The 27,329-nt window shown below is 41.5% G+C and overlaps 1 protein-coding gene across 3 annotated transcripts in view; it reads left to right on the top strand.

Moving 5' to 3' along the window:
- Positions 1-27,329, top strand: part of CDH13 (cadherin 13) — a 977,229-nt gene that overhangs the window by 350,291 nt on the left and 599,609 nt on the right. For 2 of the 3 annotated variants that reach the window (XM_012648206.1, XM_012648204.1), the window contains exon 3: positions 6,211-6,419. The exons of the other annotated variant lie outside the window; for it this stretch is intronic. In XM_012648206.1, the coding sequence (XP_012503660.1) occupies positions 6,211-6,419 (209 nt within the window). The remainder of the gene's footprint in view (positions 1-6,210; positions 6,420-27,329) is intronic. 3 annotated transcript variants of the gene reach the window in all.

The following is a 27,329-nucleotide window of genomic DNA, read 5'->3' on the forward strand; positions in this document are numbered from 1 at the left end:
ATAATAGATTTGGTATGAGGCTATGGTGAACTTGTGAGGCTAGGAGCTGAATGACTGAGGGAAGGAACACATCACCCAGGCAGACAGGTATAGCTCTCGGGAGTAGAGGAGTATCATCAGACAGCCTGGGTTTGGGTTTTACCTGGGGACACATACCAGCTGTGTAGCCTCAGATAAATCATTTGACCTCACTAAGTCTCAGTTTCCGGAGAGAACAAAAGTACCTCCCTCAAACTGATGATGTGAGGGTGACGATATGAGCATTCATTGCAATCATGAATATAAAGCTCACCGTGTAGTGGCAGTATTTTAGGAAAATTCATACCTTAGATTTGTATGAAGTCATCTTTACAAACGATCCGTTTGGAGAATATTCAACAAAACTTCGTTGAGTCCACTATAGGCAGGGCACTGTAATTTCACTCTTTTAATGTCATTTTTCCTTCACAATTGCTTAAGTGAGGTAGGTAGGCCTCACCAGGAAAAGTGAGGGGATTAAAAGATGGGCAAGGCTGGATCAGAATCATTGGCCTCATCCCTTTAGCACTAGCAGTGATGCCTGTGGTAACCATCTCCATGGCAATAGCATGGGGCCTGCAGGGTATCTAACTAGAAAAAAATGGAAGGACATAGAAGCAGGTGGAAAACCAAAAGAAAGAAGCAAGCTGTGTAGGAAAAGGAAAAGGTAGCTTCCTTAATGCCCAGAATTATGGGAATAACAGTGAAAATTCTCATTCATGGAGCACCAAGCTCTGTCCTAAGTGCTTTATGCATGTAGGTATGTATTTTCTTATTTACCCATGCCATAAGGATTATAGTACCCATGAGGGAGATATTATTGTTAATCCACTTTACAGATGAAGACATTTAGGAATAAAGAACATGGGTGGTTTGCTCGAAGTCACAGGGCTCCTACACATGAGCCAACATTAGAAACAGGCTTAAACATTAACCATAAAAACTGCCCTTTCTTAAGGCCATGGGAATAGCAATTCCTAAAATGCTAGGTCCCCGACCTCCACTCTGTTCCAAGAATGACTGGGAAATGTGGGAACCTGGCATCTCAACAAGCAATTTATTATCTAAGGCCCTGGTTCTTGTCTCTGTATGAGATTCATCTGGGGAGCTGTTAAGAGACAGAGGTGCACAGACTCCAACTCAGCCCAATTATATCATAATCTCAGGAGGGAGTAGAGGCAGATCTTGCTATTCTTTTTAATGCTCCCCTGGTTATTTCACAGATAGCTAGCCTTGAGAAATAACCATGTTCTAAAGCTTCTGCTCCTAAGTTGGTAAGTGGTATCAAAAACAAAGACCCAATCATGCAATCCTCAGCTATTTGATTTAGCGAGTTGGGAAGGGTACTAGAATGCATTGAGTGCCTTATGACATGCCAGGTCCTGAATATAGATTTGGTCTCTCAGTATGCCCTCACCTGGTAACTCTGATGGCCCCAAAGGGATTTGTGAACTGCCCAAGAGGACTGGGGCCAATTTCCCTTTTCCATCTTGTTCCTCTGTTCCTAGGAAGTGTATGTGCCCAGAGCTTGGGCTATAAAGACAGACAGGTCAGAGTGAAGACAGATTCTTGCTCTATCCCTTTCTGAATATGTGACCTTGAGCAAGTTAGTTAATCTCTGGGGCTCAGTCTCTTTGCCTATAAAATCGAATATGACACTTACAGATTATAGACTGTGCATTGTCAGTGGGGCTATATTGCCTTGAAGGGGATCAAATAGGTTCTTGGGGGTAGGGGCAAAAATTATACTTAAAGTACAGATATACATGTAGTACATAAATAGATAAAAGTATATCCATGATATTAAAATTTCATTGGACTAGTGGCGATTAGAAGAACTTTTCTAAAAAGTTTCCTTAGGGGAGTAGATAATTAAAAACCAAAGTTGAGAAGTACTTCTGTAGATTAGAATTGATATGAGGCTGAAAGGAGTATGGCATGTACAGTCCTTGGCGTGGATCCTAGTGCTCAGGAACCACTCGGTAAATGGGAGGTGTTATTACCGTTATTTGTCCAAGCATCCAGTCGTTCAAAATGCACACTGATTTCAGCCATTCTTTGGGGCTATGCAGAGCTTTGCTGGGATTACGGGGAAAGAGAGGGCACCACCCCTGACTTCACCAATGAGCTAGGTCAAAGCTAAGCCTGGAGGCTGAGCGCTATCATAAATGGATTCATGTGAGGTCTGGAGAGGGCATAGCTGAGTTCTTAATTTTCTTCCCATCTCCACTGCTGAGTTCAACCAAGTCAAGAGGTCACTAGGCTCCTCTATTCTCAATTATCAGCCTTGCCTGCAGCCTCTCTTTCTCACATCGTAGAAGAGGGACCCCTGATCCACCACCTCTAGAGTATCATTTTGCCCCTGGAATCACTGTAGATGGCCTCCAATATGGAAAAAAAAAAAATTCTGTTCATTGCTGGAGATTTAGAGATGAATGAAAGAATAAGACTCAATTCCAGCTCTTGGTTATGATGGGAAAAACAGATGCATAAAATGGACACACTGATATAACGTAAAAGACCCTGTGTGCAGGAAACTCTCTGGGAACACCAAGAAGGTGTTTGTAGAAATTGCTTGAGCTGAATCTTAAAGAATAATTAAGATTTAACAGGGTGAAGAAGGTGAGAAGTACCTTCTGCAGAGAAAGAGCATCACAGGCAAAGGGTGGAAGGGTGGTAGGGAGGCACAGGCGTGGGCAAGGTGGGAGGCGTGGCCTGAAGACAGAGGCACCAGGGAGGCTGATGGAAAGTCAAGACATGGAGGATCTTGAGTGCTAAGCATTATTTTGCCATGAAGAGTCGTAGTCTTATGAGTCTCAGCTGGAGGTAAGTCAGTCCTTAGTTGCAGTGGTCCAAGGTTTCCTTCAAGGAATAAGGCTTTCTGTGCCTTTCAAGAACCCAACATTACCTGGGCCCAGCTGATCTCCATCCTTACTCCCTTGCTTTCTCTTTCTCTCTGTGCCAATCTCACTGGCTGATTTTCAGTTCCCTAGATGCCAGTGGACCTTTGCACATTTGGGATTCTGTCTGCCTGGAATAGATCCTCTATTACTTATGTGGCATTGGATTAATGTCTGTCTCTTCCACTGGACTTCAAGCTAGGGACTGTGTCCATCTTTGCTGAACATTATAGCCCTAGCATCTAGCATAATGGAGGCTTTCACTAAACACTTATGGGATGAATAAAAAGAAGATGGAAGGAAAGATGGATGGAAGGAAGGAAGTTAGCTGTGAATCTAGAATCCCCACAAACTTTTATATGCCTTTCCCTCTCCACCATTACTTCTCAGCTGAGACTGTCTTCTTTGATCCTATTGAGGGACTAAAGCCAGAACCCTCATGCTGGCAACTGAAGCAAGAAGTTCCTAGCGGGCTTTGTCATTTGAGCACTTTGCCTCCGGTGGATGAATGCTAATTGATGATGACAGTGAAAGCCACCTGATGTCTCTCCTTCGTAGTTCACTTCCAAAAACTGAAACTAGGCACATCCAATCAATCTTGGTGACCAAGATAGTTAGAGAAAGTGTGCAAGTATCTGAGAACCATGGGTGCCCAAGAATCCACTTGTGTGTCCCTACAAAGATGGCCCTAAAGCTGACTTAGCCAAGAAAGGCTCTGGACCCCTAAGGCAAAGTGACCATGAGGCATGATGTCCTTCAGGGCTGGGTGGGAATGTGGGAGCAGGACTCAGCAGGGCACTCATGGTACTATACGCAGTCCCCCCTTGTCCAAGACCCCCAGTGGATGTCTGAAACCATGGATAGTACCAATCCATAGTATATAGCTATGATAAAGTTTAATGTATAAATTAGTCATACTAACAATAACTAATATTAAAATAGAATAATTATGGCAGTACTCAGCACATAATTTAAACTTATGAATTTTTTCTTTCTGAGATTTTCCATTTAATACTTTTTAACCTCAGTTGACTGTGGTTAACTGAAACCGCTGAAGGCAAAATCATAGATAAGGGGGACTACTGTATTCGGGTTCTTTCAGGATTTCAGGAAGGCTATATTCTCCATGGGGTGTTGTCTTTATTGAGAATTTGTACTGGTGACAGGGAAATGGACCAGAGTTCAAATCCTGGTCCATTATTTACCCTCTCCAAGCCTCAGTTTCCTTATCTAGAAACTTGGGACAGAGGGGATCAAAGTAGAACTCCCATTTGTTGTCATCGTAAAGATTAAACAAGACAACGTGTGTTAAATGCTTAGCACTGAGCCTCACATGTGGAAAGTGCTCGATTTGCATTAGTCACTATTATTATTAGCTAATATGGCTATTACCACCACATGCATCATCTTCCTAGAGTAGAAAGATCAGCTTAGTTCATCAGATATTTATATGGCTTTGACAGTGCCCTAGGTCATATGTAGACGCTGTCACTAAAAGATGTATACAAGAAAGTTCCGAGTAGCAACATTTTAAGAGCCTTAAACTGGAAATAGTCCAGGTGCCTGTTGACAGGAGGATGGATATAATAAATAAACTCAGTATAGCCACACAATGGATTACTATAGTGATTAGAATGAATACAGTGGTTTGGATACTCTATAGTGATTAGCAATTACTATGTAATGACTAGGGAAAACTACCAGGACTTGCAGCCACACAGTGAATCTCACAAAATGTAATGTTAATGGAAAGAGCCAAACACGAAAGAATACATGCTGTACGATTCCATTTACATGAAGTGCAAACGCAGGTGAAAACATATGTGGTGTTAGAAGTCAGGTAGTATAGCCTCTGGGGAGGAGGGGAGGAATTTTACTTGGCAAGGGAGGGGACTGGTAATATTTTGTGTTGTGGCGTGCATGCTGGGCACTTGGGTGTGCCCACTTTGTGAAAGGTCATTGAGTTATACATTCTGATTCCCGCACTTCTCTGTATCTAGGTTAGGCTTCAACTAAAGGTTTACTAAACAAACGAGCCTATTCAGCAGAGAGCTAAAAGCAAGTAGTACAGTTCCATGCTTACCCACAAGGGGCCTCGGAGTCTATAGTAGAAGGCAGACAGGCGAACACACGCATAGACAATGGGTTGTGATTCAATTGTGTGCCAGATGCAGAAGCGCTGGAGAGGGCAACATGATCGGCCGTCACAGCCACTGCATGTGTCAATGCCCCACCCTCTGTGTGGTTCACCCAAGAGGCTGAATTTTCCCTGTCCCTTCCCACACACGACTAAGCTGTTCAGTGGTAGGAGCTTGGCTCACATCTGTCCACTCCCCACATCTCCACTGCCAGTGCTTTCGTCTCAGCCAGGCATCTTTGGGATAACACTGAGCTGGTTGTAACTGGTTTTCCTGGCCTCTCTCTTTGCCATTCTTTAAACCATTCTCCATAACCCAGACCTACTAAATTATAATCTTTGGATCGGATCCTCTGGATTTTTAAAAAGCTCCCCGTGTGATCCTGGTGCACCCCAACCTTGGGAAGCACTGCCCTCCACTGGCACCACAGCACACACCTGATCGTCACCCTCTGCCCACTATAAATAGTCCAAAGCCACCAGGAAGCACCCGGATGTACTGGCTTTTCCCATTCTATCTCCAAAAGACATTCCTAGCTTCATTTCTAGCCTCTCTTACTTCCCCTGATAATGCCACCCCATTTCAAATTTGCCTCTCATCCAAGCACATCAAGCTAGTTCTCTTTCCCTGCATCCGTTTTGTTATTTAAGGGCCCCATTTTCTGCCTCTGAATTACTTAGCCTGTCCTCCACCCTCTTAAGGGTCTTCTCCTGCTCCTCTTTAAGACCCAGCTCAAATATTGTCTCTGTGCAGCTGTGCTCCATGCTCCTGAGCACTCTGTGCTTCTACCCCAGCACCTCCTACATACCAGGATCAGACCACTTCCCTCAGGTGTCACTCTGCTACATCTGACTGTCCACTCCATCCACTAACTCAAGGGCAGGACCCTGTCCTGCTCATGTTTGCATCCTCAGTGCATAGCACCTGCCTAGAACACGTGAGTGATCAAGGATGGGTCTTGATTGAGTGAAGTCGATCAGCACAGTCAAAGTTGCTTGGGTACAAGAGGCTTGCTGTGGGACTAAGGGCAGCATTTGTAGACTCAGGGTTGGGGGGTGGTGAGGTGATCCACATCGAACACCTCAGAGATGTCTCAAGGTCTAAGCTGTCCAACGTACTCACGTTCCTTCTCTTGTTTTATTTTGTTTTCCCAGTGACCTTCAGTGACTGTAAGGGAAATAACAAGCTGCGCTATGAGGTCTCAAACCCATACTTCAAGGTGAACAGCGATGGTGGCTTAGTTGCCCTGAGAAACATAACTGCAGTGGGCAGGACTCTGTTCATCCATGCGCGGACTCCTCACGCGGAAGACATGGCAGAGCTCGTGATTGTTGGGGGGAAAGACATCCAGGGCTCCTTGCAGGTAACACAGCTGTTTAAAATAAGTTGGGTCCAAGGAGGAACATTAGGTTCTGTCTGTCTTATATGGAAAATGAGTCTTTAATTTATTATATTGGCTAAGATTCTTTTTGTTATTATTGTTGTTGGGAATGACAGAATCCAACTCAAAAAAAAGTTGGGGAGGGGTGATGAGTGTTTACTGACTCATGTAATTAATATATTTCAGGGACAGTTCTGCCTTCAGGCGTGGCTTTGTTCTGGTACCCAAATGATGGCATCACTTTGATCCCTGTACATCTTGGGGTTCCATTTTCCATTTGTTGGCTTCACTCTGAGATAGTCACATCACTCCCTAATCTGAAGTTGCCCTAAAGAGTAGCTCTTTCTGATAATGCCAACAAAAGCTTGAAACTGAATCTCATGGGCTCTCCTTGGGTCATGTGCCTGTCCCTGAACTAAACACTGTGTCCATTGGGTTGTGAGGCTCTGGTTGGCCAAGGCTGGGTCACATGCCTTTTCTTGAAGCCAGGGCAGAGTCAGCCCCACCCACCTAAAACCACGTGGACTGAGCATGAAAGCAGGGCAGTTACTCAAGGTAAATTAAAGCGCCGTTTTCAGAGGAGGGGGGGATGGATGTTGGGCAAGCGAGAGCCACAGTGGCCACTGGAGTCACACGGCAGGACAACCATTGCACGCGGCGCTGCTCCTGTGCTGTGCTCCAGGCGCATTTCTCTCCAGATGCGCAGGCATGCTGTCCCCTGCACCCCCACACGTGTACACACGTTTTATGAGTGTCACAAACTGCTATTCAGCCTTCCTCATTGTGTCATTCAGAGACTTTTTGCTACAGCTGACTCACATACTTTTTCACCAGGAGTTCAGAGACTCTGTGTTCTTGGGTAAAGGAAGGCAAGATATGCAGCAGGACTCCAGTAAAATAATGACAGTAATAATGCTGTGCCCCAGCTTGGTGTGCTTTGAGTTTCTCCTACCTGCTGGCCTGGTCTTCCTCAGTTTTCAAAGCCCGTGATTCTCATCGCCTTTCTCTGTCTGCTGCACTCCCCATAGCCCTGCCTGATCTGCTCATTTTGTGCAGTGGTGGAGTGAGTGTGGGTTTCACTGCTGGAGAGCAGAGACAGTAGGACTGGCAATGTGCATGTTGCCTCCTGCCAGTGCTGTCCACATGATCTTGAGAGCATCGTATCACTTCTTTATCTGCAGACTAGAAGGGTTAAACAGTGGAAAATATGTGGCCTGTGTGCTACCATGCTTACGGTGGATATTGCTAATCACCCTGGGTTTGGCCTGAGTATCTTTCCCAGTACAGTGCTTCTGGAACCTACTATCAATCGATTATTTTGAGATGTTTTTTAGGGATGGAATTTATTTGCCATTCCAGGACTGGACAAGCTCCATAATTCACCTTCATATCTGTGAAGCTGTGAGTTAAGGATAGATCACAACCTAAAAATGAATCCACAGCACGTCACCGATGTTTCAAAGAAAATAGGATACTGATGAATACATACCAGCGTGGAAAACATTGACACCACAAAAGCAGGCTTTTCCTTTGCTTAGCCACAACCATTTTCACAGCATCTCACTAACTTGTGATATAAATGACTTGGCAAATATCTAAAGCAACAAGACTGCCGGAACATGCAGCAAAAAATGCTTCTTAGGAATATGTAAATGGTACTGAGAGTCCCATAAGGAGGTTTGCATATGGGATTGAATGTATTAGATGGACGTTGTTCATTGTGATTGGTGACTCATCTTTTTTTTTTTTTAATTTCAGCATATTATGGGGGTACAGATGTTTAGGTTACGTATGTTGCCCTTGCCCCCCTCTTCACCACCCCCCCCGGTGACTCATCTTTATATATGGAAAAGACAATGTCATAGTATTTCGCTTGAAAGAGAGCAGGTGGGATTGTGGGAACTTCCCAGGGCAAACTCCAGCTTGAGAGGCTGGGAGACCTGAAGTTCATTACTAAGGGACCCAGCCATGCAGTGTTGGTCTCTGGAGTTCCCGTGAGATGGCTTCCAGAGGCAGAGCTCCTCTGAGCCCTGACAGTTTCTCATTTGCTGCTGTCTGAATGCATTGTCGACAAAACTTGGCTGCAATTGTCTGCTTCTCATAAACACGCAGAGGCTGCCATGTCGTTCAGTTTGCCAGACTCCAGCAGAACCAGGCATCCATCTCCCGCCTCCAGAACTTTCATGAAAGTAGGCCTTGCAAAGATGCCCAGATGCATCTTTGCAATAAAGAGCCCCAAACAAGGAAAAAAGAAAAGGAAAGGAAAGGAAAATAAAATAGATAGCGAAAGAGTCCCTCTGAAGAGAGCACAGACTTTAATAGATACTTGGTATTTTTTAAGGCAGCCAATGCTTACATAGGGCTCACTGAGTGCCAGATGCTGCTGTCACCGGTTACACATGCTGACTCATTTAATCTCCTTTGCAACTAGAAGGCAGGTGGTACTCTCCCCATTTTACTGATGGGGAACTGAAGCACAAAGAGGAAAGTGACCTGCCCAAGGCCATACAATGAATAAGGAAGGGCATAAAAATGAGAATTGAACCCAAGCAGTCTGGGTCCTGAGTCCATGCCCCAGCGAGGCCATGATTCTGCCTCTTCTTTCCCTAGGGGCTTGGCCGAGCTGGACCTTGAAGGACGGGTGTATTTGGTTAGGAATGTCCCAGAAGGGTATGTCTCATGAGGGAATGTCTAACTGCCTACAAGGTGTATCTCTTCTTAGCTGTGTGGCGTCAGGCAAAGTGCTTTCCCTCCAGAGCCTCCATTTAATTTTGATTGTGTCATCTGCAAAATGGGGATGATAATCTACCTTTTAGGGTCTTTTTGAAGGTTAAGTGAGAAAATTGTGTAACAGTAATAGTTAGCATTTAGCTAATGCTACAGCAATGACCAGTGACTGATGCTTACATGCTACTTAGGGTGAGCTCAGCCCTGGGTTCATTCATGCTGTTCGTCCTCACAGCAACGTGCTGAGGGAGGCTGTTATTGGTGCCATTATCATCTGCATCTCATGGGTGAGGGAACTGAGACACATGAGGCTGTCCTTTGCTCTGGTCATATAGCTAGTAGGTGGCAGAGCTGAGGCTCAGACCCCAGCAGCATGGCTCCAGAGCCCCTCCTCTCTACCAGTGAGGGCTGTTAACCTCGCCACTTGGGAGAGCGTGATCATGCACACACGTTCACTCCCACAAACACAATTATAACAGAGGCAAGCAGGGCCTATGACCCAGAATGGCAGGTGACCAGAACAGTTCAATGCCCTTTCAACTCCCTCTCTTCCCATGGCTGAAGCTAATAGAATATTCCCACAGCTGCCTGTAAGTTCTGGCCCTTGAGGTCTGGCTACCCCTTTGCATCCCTCTTCCTTGCACCTTGCATCCTGTTTCTGCACAGCCCTTGGAGACTGGCCATGCTGCTGTGCAGTATGGGTACAGTGTGTCTCCTCACTCCCAGACAGGAGCTCTGCAGTTCCCAGGGATAATTTGGCTCAGCCTTGGGGGTTAGCCTGCACGTTCCATGCGCCCTGCACAAGCCAGGCTCTGACATCCCAGGGTCCACCTTTCTGGGTCAGGGGAGGCAGGAATAGAGGGGAATGCTAAGAAAACGATGGGAACATGTGAGCAAATAGGATGGAGATAGCATGTGAAAACTAGGAGGGATTTTAGATTGATGTGATAGGAAACAGGGAGCCATTGTTGGTTCTTGAGCAGAGGAATAGGCAGGATAAAAATAATCTTTGGGGGAATGCATCCAGGGTCCTTGACTGGAGTAGGGAAGACTAGAGTTAATAGTTAAAATAATGGCTACCACTATTTTTGGAGAACCTATTTCATAGAAGTTTCATCAGTGTGTGCATCTCAATGTATGCTTTAACATACATTATTTCTAATCTTTACAACCGCCCCATGGAATTGCTGATTTTACACCCTCCATACAGATGTGAGGACTTGGCCAAAGCCCCTAACTTGAAATCGACAGAAGTGAGATTGAATTCCAGCCTCTCTGTTCAAACACCCATTCTCCTCCCTGCCACTTTGCTCGCCAGGAGGCTGTGCCACCGGGGTGGGGGCTGTTGCCATTGCCCATGGTTCAAGAGATGAGGGCACAAGTTAGAGCAACACTGTAGCAATGGAGGGAAACAGAAATGGAAGAGATGACTTGTAGGAAGATCAGCGTCCGGATGATTCCACATCGTCTAGCATGGAGGATGGAGATGAATTGGACCGATCGGGAAGGGAATGGTTGGGAAAGATGTCTAGCCAGGCTTGAATGTGTTGAGTTGGAGGCTCCTAGGAACATCTTTACAGAGATGTCCAGGAGTTAATGGACAGTATGGGACTGGCTTGCAGGGCATAGATTTGAAGGAAGAACAGCTTAGTGGTAGGAATTTTAGCTTCGGTTTGAACATGAGTGGGTTCAAATTTCTGCTCCACACTTACTGATTGAGTGACCTTGAGCAAGTCATTCAACTCTCTAAACTCCAATATCCTCATCTATAAAATAGGGGTAAAGATAGAGTCTACATCACAGACTTCTTCTGTTGGACACAGCACCAAACATCAAGTGGCAGGTCCCATCAATGGCATTATTTCTGAACCTTTGGAGGAAGAATAAGAAACTGAGGGTTTAAGTGTATTCACTGAGGCCACAAGACAGAAGCCAGAGATCAAGGCCAGAAAAACTTGAAGTCAAAGAAAAGAAAGAGAAAGTGTGCTCAGAGAGGGAGGTGGGGCACACAGTGTGACCAGAACAGGAGGCGGAGACATTTCACAGTTGCTAATTTCACATCACTGTACTTGGGAAGGAAAAACTCTCTAAAGCCTATGTAATCACAGTGAAGCCTACCTGAGCTTCAGTAATGGGAGCCTGGCTCTTCTTTAATAAGAGGATGTGCCTCTCTTATTTTTAGCTGTTACTTGCAACCCCGTTTCACCTGGAAAGCCTATAGCCTGAATCTGTGAAGCCCAATTGTTAATGGTTCAATTATAGACTCTCAAGCTATTTCTGCATTTTTAATGGGCTGCCCACAATCTAGTACCTGCCTGAAAAATATAAGATCACCTTAGATCTGAGTAGGCAGAGGAGCAGTTTAATCTCTCTTTTGACAGGCTCTGAGGAATTGTTATAGAGGGTGGTGAGGTTAACCTTCCGTGCACAAAAGGGGTTTCTAGCCCGTGGAAGGTATTGACGAACCTGACTCACAAATTATGCCTGGATAGAATGGTGACTTTTCCCCACCGAATCTGCAGTTTCTCACTGCCTTCCTTTCTTTCTTCCTCCCTCCCTCCCTCCTTTCCTCCCTCTTCATTGCTCTGTCCTCAGCACCCAGCATGTCTTGTCTTTTGAATAAATGGATGAATGGAATGAGCGACCCCAGTCACACCTCTCCCTACATTGAACCCCACCTCCTGCAGTACCACACCACTTGTGGTTATGTGAATGGGCCAAGCTTTCCCAGCCCTTCACACCAGCTGCTCCTGTCTCTGGACGCTGTCCCCTCCACCAACGCCCAACTGCCCAATGGCCAGCACTGACTGACCTGGCTGCTTCCACTGATACTTCAGGACCAGTCAAGATTTCCCTTCCTGGGGTCACCTGTCTGATTATCCCCCTGGCTGACTAGGTATTTTCCTCCCATGCTCCTCATGGAACCCTGCCTAGCTCTCCCCCATCATAGCACTAAGCTTTCTCCATCTGCTTTATTTTTGCTTGTGCCCATCTCGATTCTGAGCTCCCGTACAGCAGACAAAGCGTTCTGGTGCACCAGTGTGAGTCCCAGTGCTGGACTTGCCACCTTTGCTGCCGTCTCCTTAGCTGTAAAATGAGTTCACAACAGTGTCAACCTCATAGGGATGTCGTGAGGATTAAATGAGTTAGTGTATGCAAAGTACTCAGAACAGCGCCCAACTCCTGTAAGTGCCATGAAAATGTCACTTATTCCTCAAGATTGGGTCGTCAAAGCCAGATCTATAAAAAGTGTTCAGTGAATGAATGAGGCAAATCCAGGTGACCCAATCCTTCCTCTACGCCCAGCATGACCAAATTCCATCACTCCGACAAGCTGTATGGAACTCGGGAGAGCAGGTGGACGTGCATCATCACCGTCTCCACCCCTCAGGCGCTCACTTCATGCGACGCACTGACTCAGCTTCCTAGAGAGGGCTTTCTTTACTTCTGTGGGTCCACTTAATAAACCCCAAAAGACTTGGCAGTATATAAAAGTTAATTACAAATAATTTACACTTCTTAGCTGGAAGTCAATACAAGGTGTTCTCAGTAAAGGGAAACTGGTCTCTTAATAAAGTTGCTTAAATTAAATGCAAAAAAAGTTTTTCCCCCTTTTCTGTCATTTTAAGAATGCCTTAAAAAATAAAGAGAAAAAGTTATGACAAACTGAAAAGGCTAAATTTAAGGCTTGTTTATTTTGGTTTCTCATCATCACGGTAAACATGCAATTTAAAAGACATAATTTTGGCTCCTCATCCAGTTTCAAAAATCAGGATGGAAATACTTCCAAAAAAATAAAATAAAAGGAGCAATCAGAGGAAGGAACCAGTTAGGAGAAATGGTTGTTTTGCTTTTAATTTTCAAAATAAATATATAAAATATGTCATCAACTGCCCAGAAGCCAACAGCAACACTGCTGACTGGTATGTGTCTTGCGCCCTGGGAGGGTTACAACAGTTAAATCCACTGCTTCCCAGAATCTCAGGATTCCGTTTGTTAAGAACCTTGCGGGCACCTTGGGTCTGGACTCTCAAGCAATGGCTGAGCGCCCTCTGCTACCCCCCACACACATTCTTGGGGATGTGTAGCTAAATCATTGTAGATGATATTAAGGGGAACCTGGAATCACTCCAAATTGGAATCTAATCTCAAATTTACTACTTATCCGCCACATGATACTGAAAAGTCACCCACATCCTTTGAACTTCAGTTTTCTCATTTGTACGATGGAGATAATGCCTTGGCCTTGCATGGATGCCATCAAGAGATCCACGAAATAAAACAAATGTCACGTCTAACTCAATTCTTAGTTAACAGATGGTTCTCGGTCTCTGGTAGATTATTCTAAACTACTGGGTATTAGTCTTAAATACCCAGTAAGTTGCTGTCACTTCTGTACACTTTTTCCCATCCTTCCTGATCTCGTACATTCTAGATAAAAATACTTTCGCACATTTGTTACTGAGATAAACTCCAATGTTTTTCAATCCTAAGCCAACCATTTGGGGAAGCCTTGTTTTCGCTAGTGTACCATCTAACCTTCAAGATACCTGCCACACTACACACAGGCAACTTGATTTCATTTCTTTAAAGCATCCCTGAAAATGAAAGCAGCTAGCTTATGGAAAAATTAATTACCTTGTCTCAAGCCCTTACCACATTGACTGAGAGCGATGTGGAATCTGTGGAGCTGGTCAATTGTATCGATCTTGCTTACGTGGAATAAGTTTTGTAACTATCCCGGTGGAAAACCAATCTGTACGTTTACTGTGACCATAAAGAAATGACGAGTTAAAGATGTAGATACTTAATGTGCACTGAATGAACAAGTGTGATAACTTCAAAAACCTATGAAGTACCACTCTCCATGGCAAAAGCCTCCCCAGTTACTATTAAGGAAAATTAATATCCATTTAACTGTCACTCAAATTGGAGAAAATATATAGTTCGAAAATTATCGTACAGATCCAAGAATTGGGCCTAGAATTGGATATTAGGCTGTTATATTTTGACACATGCCTAAATTGTTATGTTTATGATTCTTAGCTCTGGGATACTATTCAAATATACGTAAAAAGTCATCCTTTGATACATTAATTTAAGTAGATAACAGAGAACAGATTGTGGATCAGAATTAAGAAAACTGTATTCAATTAAAACTAATTGAAATGCTTGGGGAAAAATAAACGATCCCATAGCAAGTCTAGATAACTAAAAGAGGCTTTTTGGCTTCTATAAACTCTAAACTTTATTTTGTATAGCAGCAGGCTCAATAGAAATATAATGAAACCCACATATGTCATTTGAAGTTTTCTTATAGTGGTGTTAAAAAAAGAAACAAGTGAAATCAACTTTAATAATTTATTTCAGTTAATACACTACAGGTATATGTGTAATCTATGTCTAATATGTTATCATTTCACATAAGTAATCAATGTGAACATTAATAACAAAATATCTTTTTACAGTCTTCTTTTCCTACTAAGTCTTGGAAGTCTGTTATGCATTTTACACATATGGCACATATCAATTTAGTTGATTTTTAAATACTTAATAACCACGGGTGGTGAAGGGCTACTGATTGGACAGGACTGCTCTAGAGTTCTAACGGAATATTGGCATGTTTTGAAAGAAGGGTGGAAAGGAGCATTCACTGAGTTCTTAGCATGCGTCAGGGCATGGCCTTGGGTCCTCGCACATATACCTCTATTTCTCTGATCCTTGTTGCCAGCCTGTGTCAGTGGCGGTGTTCTTCCTACCTTACTGATGCTCAAGTAGCTCAGGCTCAGAAAGGTTAAGTCACTTCACCAATGTCATCATCTGTCAGTAAGTGGCAGAACTGGAAGGTGAGCTGGGCCTATTGATTTGACGGAGTTGCTGCTATTTTGGTAATACTGACATTTACAGCAGAACTGGTGTTTTTCTATTCCCTGGAATGACACAGGAAAATTAAAAAGTGGTTAGGAATAAAAATGAATGCAGAGTTAAGCATAATTCCTAAAGAAATGTTAGGTAGGTGGACAAGCCCTGTGTTATCATGACACTTTATAAGAACCTTCCCCATGATAGAACCTTTGGAAAAAGAATCTCATGGAAACAGCTCAAGATTTTTAAATGTAAACGTCTCCTAGGTCAGGGACCTTATCTCATTCATCTTCACAGTCCCAGAGTCTAGGGAAAATGCCTTACATTTATATTCTTAAATTATACTTTCAATTTCATTTTTATATGCATTATCTGATTGAATCCTCCGAACAATGCCTGGACACAGTGTTAGTCCTGTTCGATGAGCTGGGAAGCTGAGACTCACAGAGGTGGGTCGTAGGTCACAGAGCTGGTGGAGTGGCAGCCCCAGTATTCACACCCACAGTATTCCCCAAGTCCAGCACCCTATCCACAGTTAGCTCCCCAACAGCTGCTTGGGCTTTTTGAGGAAATAGAATACAGTATGGTCAGAGGTAAATTTTCACCTAGCACCTGTGATAAAAGAAGATAATACAATAAAATGCACATTTTCTAGGCTCTCTGATATGCTTCTACCCTCCTACCTGTTATTATTACCATAAATCAAATACTAGTCAATTCTAAATGTAAATATGTGGAAGATAATCTCTTTTTAAAATTTCCCTCTTACCTGGAACTTCCACAGCAGTTCACATGAAGACACTTGGTCACTACAGACTTTTCTAGTCAGCATGGCGGCTTTTATTAAGATGAAATGACATAGAGAAATTTCAAAGTGGTTAGAAATAAAAATACAAAACTGAGCAAGACTTCTAAAGAAACTTTAGGTAGGTAGACAAGCTCTGTGTTGTCATGACACTTTAACAAAACTTTCCTCGTGAATGGAATCTTTGGAAATAGAATCTCATTTTCAAATGATTTAGGACGAGGTTTCCAAATGTAAATGTCTCCTACATTTCTCTCTATAAGAGTCTGGTCCAATGACGGAGAAAAAAATGAAAACAAAGAACTCCAGTAATTAGAGAACACAGTCTTTGATATAGACCATGGATTCTCTCCATTTAGTTTTGTGTTCTCAATACTCCAAACTTAGGTAGCAAAGAAAAAGGGAAGCATATACCATTTATTCAGTCTTTCTACACCCAGAATACAGGCCAATCAAATTACATGGTCTCATCCAAACCTTTAAGGCAGAAGCTTGAGCATTTGTAGAAAACTTAGCAAAGAAAAGCATCATGGCCCTAACCAACTATTAATATATCCTCCTCTTGGGTATATGCCTGTGGACCTGTGGACTGCTGGCCCCTGTGGCCGGGGCATGATTTGTGACAGTTGTCAAGCCAGCAACTTCTCTTGGGCCACACTGTTGATAATGTGTGATCCTCAACTCAATTGCTGTTCAGGCAAAGGCAAGCTTCAAGACATCACATAGACAAACAGGAAGCATTTGCAACCTGTCCCAGGACCTAGCTTCATTATAGATGACTTTGTCTTTTTTTCTGGCTCCTGTTAAAGAAGTGGAAACCTTGTCCCCTCTGGTCCATACCCCTTAGGGGTGCTACATTAAAAAAAAAACTGATAAGGAGAATGCCCACACCTCACTGGGGCCCAGTAGCAACTGTGGATATTGTTTTTTGCTGAATTGCTCCTTACTTTTTTAATAAAGCAAGAAGTAGCAACAATCAAAATGCGAGTATTTTATGTGTGCAGTTATCAAAGTATAAGACAGCTGTGTTTTAGCAGAAAACAAATTTTGCAAACATTGGCTCTTCTTTCTCTATCATGCAAAGAAAGATTAATTATCCAAAAAAACAAAAACTTTGAGTAATACACCATATACATTTTCAGGATTTTACACATCAATAGACCTAAACATAGGCAGAGAAATTGCAAATGCAGACAAAGATGGCATCTCAAAGCTCTTGGCAATTCCTCATCTCCCAAGACTGGAGAACATAGCCAACTGGGAAGGCCTTTAAACAGAGCAGGAGCCTGCCTAGGGAAGGAGTAGCTACAGATATTTGAGGGCTACTCAAGGCCAAAGGGGCTCAAAAAATTTGAGACTGTCCTCTAAGCAACAGTTCCAAAACCTCCTCCTTAACGGGGAGGCAGCCTTCAGTTGCCCTGAGCTGAGCTCTCTGACCGGGTTAAGTCCAGCCCTCCCATCAGCCTTGTTGCAATTCAGAAAGGAGATTGTGGAATCTTTCCTGCTGTTCTTGGTTTCCCCCACCAATCAGAGAAGGTGGGACCTGAGATCCAAGAGGGGACTTTTCCTTTCCCTGATGGCTGCACAGTTTCTCCTGAATCCCAGCTCTTTATGGAAATCTGGAAATCAGATGGTTCCTTCAACTTTCTTTTTGCAGCAAATCCTTTTGACAGAGAGTGTGCATTGTCAGCCAACCCCTTCGTGAAGTCAGGCAAATTAGGCTTCCTTTGACAGCAACTTTTACAACTTCTTTCCTTTGAAGATATAAAGCTATAAACAGTATGGTGGTTCGCCAAGAAACCCAAGGAATGGTCGGATTAACTACAGCCAGACTTTTTCTGAGCACTGCCTTCTGCCCGTCACTCTTACTCCACATGCCTATGCACACTCTTTTTTTTTTTTTTTAAGCCTCTGCTGTGAAATTTAAGGCAACTAATCAAGACGCATTATTTTCTTCCTGGCATTGTCCGTTCTTATAAACCCTGGTTAACACAGATAATTGAGACTTGGCTGCTTTTTTATTCCAACTCCCTTATTCAATTTGGCCGTTGTTAGCAAAGCCTCGCTCCTAAGAGGATGACCATCAGTCTTATTTGTCTTGTTATCTGTGATTTCCTCTTTCAATCAGGCCTTTGAATAATATTTTTGCTAAAGAATGGAGAGGGGGCAGTAAGAAACAGGACCCAGAAACTGAAACTGAATCAAAGAAAAAGCAAAAAAAAAAAAAATTCTCCCTATATTTTCCCAAATTCTACATAAATCTTATAATTTTGGTATTTGTGTATTACATAAAGTAAAATTATATGCTCCATAAGGGTAGGGACTTGACTGACTTGTTCATTGCTATGAGTTTAGCACTTATAATATCTGGCACTGAATGAATACCTACTTAATGACTTAACAAATGCCAGAGACGGAATGAATACTGGTGTTAATAATGCACATCATAGCCAACATTTATTTAGCTCAAACTCTGTGCCAGGCACCACTTTAAGTACATTTCTTATGTTAAGTCATATAATCTTTACAACAACTCTACAAAATAGGTACTATTATCTTCATTTTACAGATTAATAAAGTGAGACATGGAGAATACATGTGACCTGTGCAAGCTCATACAGCTAGAATATTTTGGAGGCATACTTTGTACTCAGACTTTTCAAAAAAGCATTTAACAAAACATCCCTTTTGTCAAGACAGAGAAATGTGAACAGACTATTATTACAGTAAAGTAGATTCAGATTCGTCAAATAGCTGCATCCAAAAGGTTTAAAAAATAATCTCTGCCAGGCTGGGGAACGGTTTCTGCACGCGGTGATGGAGATGAAGATGTGAAGACACGTTTGTTAGTGGAAAACTTTCACGGCTCTGGAATTCTAATAGTACAATAGACTCGAGTTTTAAAACGAACTCAAGTGTCTCTAAGGATGGACTGAAGTTAATAAAGCAATACCCAGTAGGTGTAAGTATGAAGCCCTATATATAGGCAAAAAGAATTCTGGAACACAGGAAGGGGGAGACGTGAAAAGGACTTGGTTGATGAGGCATTTACGCTCATGGAACTGCGCCAGCTCCCTCTCGGCAGGTTCCTGCCCTATTGCTACTCCGTAATTATTCATCCTTAATTTATTGCTCATCACCTTGAGCACCACTCCAAGACATTTCCATTTACCTTAAGCAATAAGTCCTACCCCACTGCCTGCAATTTTCTGCAGCTGGCCTTGCACTTTTCTCTGCTGAGAAAAGTTCATACCATCCGTCTTGAGCTTTCTCGATTTCCTCTTTCATCTCTGTCCACCTCTACTCCTTCCCTTTCCTCTCAGAGGAAGGTCAGCTCTTTCTCCTCTTTTTGACACATCCCTTCACCTGTGCCCTGGAACCCACTCCTTTCTCCTCATTTTTCAGTAAGCACTACCCTTCACATTCTTAAATCTTAAATTGTTCCCTTCTCTCTGGGTCCCCCCGACCCCCGGCCTCCAAACATGCTCACATCTTCCCATGCTGACCTAAATTATCTCACATTCATACCACTAGCCCCCCTTCGCCACTGTTCTTGGAAACAGTCTTCATTCAACATTTCTACTTCGTTGCAAACTCATATCTTAATACTCTAAAATAGGTCTCCTCCCTGAAACATTTTGCTGAAATTCTCCTTTGAAGGTCATGGAAACTGAACAGCTGATTTTCTTAACCTTTTTCTTAGTCCTGAGCCTACTTGAATTCTCTGAAGCTTATTTTTAATTTTAATGTTATTGAGGTAAGAATTATGTAACATAAACCAAGGGACACTTAATATATTCACAGTGCTGTGCAACCACCACCTCTAGCCAGTTCCAAAATGTTTTCATCACCCCAAAAGGAAACTCTGGACCTATTTAGCATTTTCTCCCCATTCCTCCCTTCCCTCTGTCCCTGGCAACCCCCAATCTGCATTAAGTCTTTATGAATCACCTATTTGGTGTATTATATAAATGAAATCATACAACGCATGTTTTTTCGTGGCTGGCTTCTTCCACTTAGCATAATATTTTGAGATTCATCCACATTGTAACATTCATCACTACTTCATTTCTTTTGAGGGCTGATGATATTCAATCATATGGATAAACCACAAATTGTTTATCCGTTCATCTGTTGATGGCCTTTGGGGCTGTTTCTACCTTTTGGCTATTGTGAACAGTGATGCTACCAAGATGAGTATATATGTACTTATTTGAGTACTAATTTTCAGTCCTTTGGAGTTTATACCTAGGAGTGGAATTTCTGGCTCATAGGGTAATTCTTTGTTTAACTCCATGAGAAAACACTGAACTGTTTTCTCCAGCAGCTGAACCACTTCACTTCTCACCAGAGCATTTGGTAGTTCTCTTTGAAATGCTCTCCCCTTTGTTACCTAAGACATTGTACTGTGCTTGTTCTCCCACTCTCGGTATATGAAAACCCATATATAGTTATTTTTCCTCCTCTAGCTCCTCTTCCTATTCCTCCTGCTACTGGAAGTGCTCATCCATTTTCTATCTTGACTTGCCCCTGCTGTTGTTTCCTATCCTCAACAATCTCATGCAACCTAGTGGCTTTAAATATCCCCTCTCCATCGTGTCTCCAAATCCATGGCTCCGTTTCTGACCTTGAGCTCTTCATGCCTGCTGGATGTCTCCACCTGTAATGTGGAGTTAATGTGTGTGTGTGTGTGTCTCTCTCCAAACACTCACGCTCCTACACTTGTAAACCTCATCTTCCTGGAGGCTCTATTTCTTGCAATGGCATTCTTGTCTTCCCAGGCACCCAAGCCCACCACCTTGGATTGTTCCTTGGTGCCTCATCATCTGAGAGGCCAATGGCACTTTTATACTTTCTCTCCCTTGTGGTTTTTACCTGCATAGTTTTCTCCATTACAACTGTCATAACTGGTTTAGGCATCTTTTCCTCTTACCCGGCCATGGCAGGGCCACTCTCTCTTAAGTTTGTCATCTTCCCTTCCCTCGTGAATTAATCCACATGCCTGTTGCTGCTCAATTGACTTCCCAAAGAACAGCTGGGATCACATCATGCCCTATTCAAAGGTTGTCAGTCTCCCCATGTCTCCTGAGCAACATTCAAATTAACCCAAACTGCTTTGTCCCTTCCACCCCTCACAGCTCCCTGTCACTCAGGTGAGTCTCCCACCAAAGTAAGCTGCTTATCCTCTGTGCTCACTTAAAATGCTGTGGTCCCTTCCAGGTCTGTCTTTAAGAGTGGTATAAGTGGGAGGCAGTAGGTCACAGGAATGAGGACCAGATTAGGAATTGTGACACTTGACTTATTAATTAATAATGCATATTTTTTGCCAAACAAATGCTATATGCCAATAGGTGAACCTGTTGCTATGGATTTCTTTTCTTTTCCTTTTTTTGAGATTTGTAATTGATCATGGTGAAAATCATGCTACAAAAACATGATATACTTTCAAGTCTTACAAATTCCATAATTTACAACGAGTGAAAATGGGTAACTCTGGAATTTAAATTTCGTTAAGATACTCAGGATCCTTTACAAACATGCTAGGTTCCCATTTAGAGCAAGAGCTCTCAGCAAATCTCTGCCTATTGACCACAACAGCCAGATCTGAGCCTCTATTACCATCAGCTGTAACTCTAGTTATAACTTGCAGCACTTGTCATATTATTTATTGTCTCATTAAGGATGAAGTATTCAAATCCCCGGGGGAAACAAAGGCCAGAAACTTGTCTATTTCCTCTGAGAGATACAACCCTCTTTTCTAAGATATCTTTCTTTGCTTGATACATTTTGACTATGGTTTCTTGGTCAACCATTTAAATTTTTTTTTTCCGTTAACTTTGTCCTTGCTGATGCTAATGTACTCTTGTCATGTGGAAATGAGAATAAGTCAGATACTGTAAGAGAAGGAAAATGGTTAGATAAATTAGAAGCATGAATAATTTATGGAGAAATAATTCAAGCAGCTAACTATATTGTGCATTCTCTGCTTACTTCATGAATGATCCATATGCCAAGTCCATATGAGTTAATGTTTACTTCTAGAAACCTTTACCAAAATGAGCAAGAAGTAGTAAATGCCTCATTATCCTTTCAGAGCGCCTAATGATACATTATTTTCCTGTTATAAAACATCAAGGTTTCTGAATGCATTGTTATAAATCCAAACTGTCAACATTTCTTTAGCAAGAAAAAGCACAGAATCCTATAGAAATAAGATGTAAGATTAACAATTCAGGTTCATATATTTTCATCTTTCCCTGATTTCTACCATATGTGGCAGAAAACTGCAATCCATATTTTTATAGAAAATATATTACGAAGACTCATAAAACATTTAAGAACATTTATAAAAGCAAAAATGGAACTTTCAGAAATAAAATCTTAAATAAGAAACTAGAAAAGACAGACCATCAGCAGTGATTAATAAAATAGACATTTTATAAAGTAGTGTTTGGGAAAATAATAGGTTGTATAGATTGGGCCATCGTCTAAAGATATTCTGGTAATTCTTTCCCCATAAGAAGACTTAGTGGAAAAGGCAACAAAGTGAGGCATTTAATAGGTAAGTCACTGGAATCACATTTCCTGGGTTTAAATCCCAGCTCTGGATTTCATAGACCCTGTGGTTTGGGACTAATTCTTTTAACCTTTTTAAGACTTTTTCAGTCAGTGAAATGGGAATAAAAATAGTGTCACCTCCTAGAGTTAATATTAGAGTTGGATGAGATAATGTGAGGTTCTTAGAACAATATCTGGCACATAGTAAGAACTAAATAATATTGTCTAGTAAAGACAGAATGGCCGTAGAATATGTCTTAATATGATATTCATAGCTACAATTCCCAGGGCTGGAGAGTTCTGGCTGTAACTGTAACTTCATATAGGAGCTGAAAGCTTAATATAGGGTCTCAGTAGTGTCACTAGGACTCAGTAGTGTCAACAGGACTCAGTCACCTTTCTCCATTGTTTTTGTTTTTGTTTTGCTTTCTATGCATCCTCATTTTTAGATAGTCTCTCTTCTTATGTATCAAGAAGACACATTCATATTATGATAATACAAACAAGATCTATTCACAATGAGATGATTTACCAAGGTAAGGTGAAGTATAGGAGAAGCACATGAGAACTCAGGAATATAAATTGATAAATACTCCAATAAAAAAATTATTAGGCTGAATTTTTTTATTAAAGCTATGTAATATCTTAAATGTAAGGATACAGAAAGATTAAAAGTGAAAGAATTTAAAGAGATTTATCCTAGAAACATTAACCAAGAGAAAATTGGTATAGCTATGCTGTATTAGAGGAAATAGACTTTAAGGAAAGAAGTATTACTACAGATAAAGAGGGATATTTTGTAATTATAAAACCATACAATAGGAAGATATAATAATCCTAAATTGAATTTTATCCAATAGCATACAAAGCAGTACCCCCTTATCTGTGGAAAATATATTTCAAGACCCCCGGTAGGTACCTGAAACATGGATAGTAATGAACTCTATATACGTACATAGGTGGGTGCCACATAACAACATTTTGATCAATGATAGTTGGTTACTTATACGATGGTGGTTCCAGAAGATTATAATACCATGTTTTCACTGTATCTTTTCTATGTTTAGATACACAAATACTTACCATTATGTTACATTTGCCTATAGTATTCAGTATAATAACATGCCTTACAGGTTTGTGGGCCCACGTGTGTAGCAGGCTTTATGTAAGTGCATCCCGTGATGTTCACACAATGATAAAATTGCCTGACAATGCATTTCTCCAAATGTATCTTTATCATTAAATTAGGCATTACTGTGCTATGTTTTTCTTCATACATATATACCTATGATAAATTTTAATTTATAAATTCAACACAGTAAGAGATTAATAACAACCAATAAAATAGACACTCATAACAATATGCCAGCATCATTACTCTTGCACTTGGGAGCCATTATCAAGTAAGTAAAATAAAAGTTACTTGAACTCAAGCACCGTGATACCTCAACAGTTGATCTGATGACTAAGATAGCTACTAAGTGACTAACGGGCAGATAACATATACAGCATGTATACCCCGGACAAAGGGATGATTCATGTCCTGCGTGAGATGAAGTGGGATAGCATGAGATTTGATCGTGTTATTCAGAATGGCACACAAACCAAAACTTATGAATTGTCTATTTCTGGAATTTTCCATTTAATATTTTCAAATTGTAGTTGACCACAGCTAACTGAAACTGCAGAAAGCAAAACCACAGATAAGTGGAGACTAGACTGCTGTAAAAAACAAAACTAATATGCAAAACAGAACTAATAGGAAAAATAGGAAAACATCATCAGAGCTGAAAATTTTAACAGATCTCTACATAGCTGATATAACAATTAGTCTAAATATAAATGAGGATAATGGAAATTTCATTGAAGTATGAACTCTTCACCTAAACATTGCAGAATATACATTCTTTTCAAGTACACATGGAATTGTTACCAATAAATCATATTATATTGGTCATAAAGTACATCCAAATGCATTTCAAAAGATAGAACTCATACAGAGTATGTTTTCTGACCATTGTGGACTTAAATCAGAAATCAATAACAAAAAGAACTGGAGGATCCCCACATGCTTAGAAACTAAGCAGTACACTTTGAAATATTTCTTGGATAAAATAAAATAAGAAAGTAGAAAATATTTGGAATGGTATGTAATAAAAATACAACAACAAAACTTGAGGATGCAGATAAAGTAGGGGAAAAATTTACAACATTCAACGCATATGTAATCTGCGGACAGAAAAATTAACTCTGATAAAATAAAGGGAAGGAAATAATAAAGTCACTAGCATAGAAAGTAGATACACAGTAGGAAAAAATAAACTTCAGTCTTTGAAAGTAACTCAACCCCTAGTAAGGGTGAGCGAGCAAAAATGAAGAGAAGGTAGAGTTGCTAATAAAAGGGATGCGAAAGGGGGCGTCACTAGGGGTCTCCCCAGCATGAACAATGTGAGAGGAGGGCATTGGTAACATATTTATGAAAATCAGTTTGAAAATTAAACAAAATTGACAAATTCTCTAAAAACATATAAAAAGTACCAAAAATAGAAAATTTGGATAGTCCTATATTTATTAAATTAGAACTCTATAGCTTAAGAAAATTGCAAGGCCAGATGGTGAAGTCTACCAAACTTTTAAAGAGCAAACTACACCAATCTTATACAAAATTTTCCAGAAAATAGAAAACGTGAAACCCTTTTTAACTTCTTTAAGGCCGAGATAACCTTCATCACAATTACTGACATGAACATCGAAGGAAAGAAAAATTAAAAGCAAGTCTCTCTTATGAGTGTATATGAGAAAATAAATAAATTGGACTTCACTAAAAGTAAAAACCTGTGCTCATCAAAATACACTACTGAGAAAGTGAAAAGGCAGGCTACAGAGTGGAAAAAAATATTTGTAAAATGTGTATCTATTATTGGCCATTTATCCAGGACACATTAACAACTCCCACAAAACTATAACCAAAGGGCAAAGAACCCAATTAAAAATAGGGAAAGGATGTTAACAGGCCTTTTATAAAAGAGAATATCTAAATGACCACTAAAGATATAAAAAAGCTTATAACATCCTTAATCATCAAGGAAATGCAAAGTAAAACTACAAGGAAATTATACAGAGATACTATTACACACACACCAAAATAAGTTAGAATAATAAAAAAAACCTAAAAATACCAAGTGTTCCAAGGATGTGCAGCGATCAGAAATCTCACACACTACAAAGCTGAACATCCTATGACCTAGAAATTCTACCTCTAAATCTATGCCTAAAAGAAATGTATACACATGTACACCAAAGACACATGCTAGAATGTCCAGAATGATCCTATTCAGAATAGCTAAAAACTGGAAACAACCCAAAAGTCCATCAAGAGACAAATGGATAATTTTTTGTATGTACATAAGATGGGTCATATGTAGCAATAAAAAAATAGCTCTTATTATGCTCAAGAACGTGGATGAACCTCATAGACACAACATTGCGTGAAAGAAGTCAGACAGGAAGGAGAATATTCCATACAGATGGAGTTCAACCACAGCCAGAACAAATCTATGGTGACTATGGAAATGAGAATGGTGGTTACCTTTGGAAGGGGCCTGAGGAATGTGTTCTTGTGACCTCACTGATTACAGGCATGTTGTTTATGCTGACAAAAACTCTTGCCAACCATGGTGCTGAGGGGTGGCGTAGGCAGAGGAGGACTGCATGTCAGGAGCCAGTCTCCTATCTGGAGTTTCCCTGACCACACGTAAAGAAGACAATAATGATACTTCTGTAATGATGTTCTTCTGGTGTAAGTGTCTCCTGCAGAAATGGGACTGGACACATAGGAAAGAAATGAAATAGTCTCATACAGCACATTATAAACTAGAAAGCCTTTGAAGTCAGCATCTGGGACGGACCTAAAAACAAATGTGCAGTCTGAGAAAAAGAATTACTGCTGACACACGCTGCTCTCACAGAAACTGGTGATGAGATTCTCTCTCCTCTAGGACTCTAACAAGGTTTTGCAAGGATAGTTTCTTGCTTTCCTTTGCTTTCTTATTTTCCTACCTGATAGAATCTCTTGCTGTGGCCTAATCCAATCCATTCTTATTCAAAGACAGATGTACTTGTTCTACTGCATCTGTCTTTGAGTTTCCCAGAAAGCAAAGGCTAAGACAAGGGCTTGGATGCAAGAACTTTATCTGGGAGGTGGTCCCAGCATTTTTATTTAGGACCAAAACCTGACTTGGATTGTGAATTGCAGGCCTCCCTTGGGAAGAGGAAGAGTGACTGGCAAGAGAACTTTTGAGGGCTCTCTGACATTTCCCGAGACCTTACTTGGAGCTAGGAGCTGTGCTAGGTGTTTTCTTCTTTTAACTCATATAATATTTAATTCACAGAGAGGCAGAGAGGCAGCCGAAGTGTCAAGGTTCCATTGTGTGCCCTCTCTCATAACTTTTAAGTAATGACGCTATCAGGAAGGGTTGAGGTCAGGGCTGAGTCCGGAGCCTGTACTCTCATACCCCATGCGGTGCTGTCCTTACCCCACTGTCTCAGCACCTCAGATCTCTGGGTCAGGACACACTGGTTTAGGTAAAGTGACGAAGTGGATAATAAATGCCTTATCTCATTCCTTCTTTCTGTTGTCACAGCCTGCTGCGAATCCTTGGTTCCAGCTGGGACACTGTTGCCCTCCACGGTGACACACACAAGCTCGGGTTGCCTCTACATAGCTTCCCTACATTTTCCCCTAAACAGCATGTGCCAGCCTGGACACTTGCCTCATAGTCATTTTATCTCACCTGTGAGTGGCATGCCCCTCTCACTGAGGTGCCTAACTCAGTGGCTAACGACTCTCTCTCTCCTACACTCCTGGCAGAGGACATGGCGCATAGTAGGTGTTCAGTAAAAGTCTGTTGGCAGAATGAATACAGGAGTAAATAGAT

The sequence above is a fragment of the Propithecus coquereli genome, unplaced genomic scaffold (genome assembly GCF_000956105.1).
Source record: "Propithecus coquereli isolate 6110/MARCELLA unplaced genomic scaffold, Pcoq_1.0 Scaffold280, whole genome shotgun sequence".
Taxonomy (NCBI): Eukaryota; Metazoa; Chordata; class Mammalia; order Primates; family Indriidae; genus Propithecus; species Propithecus coquereli.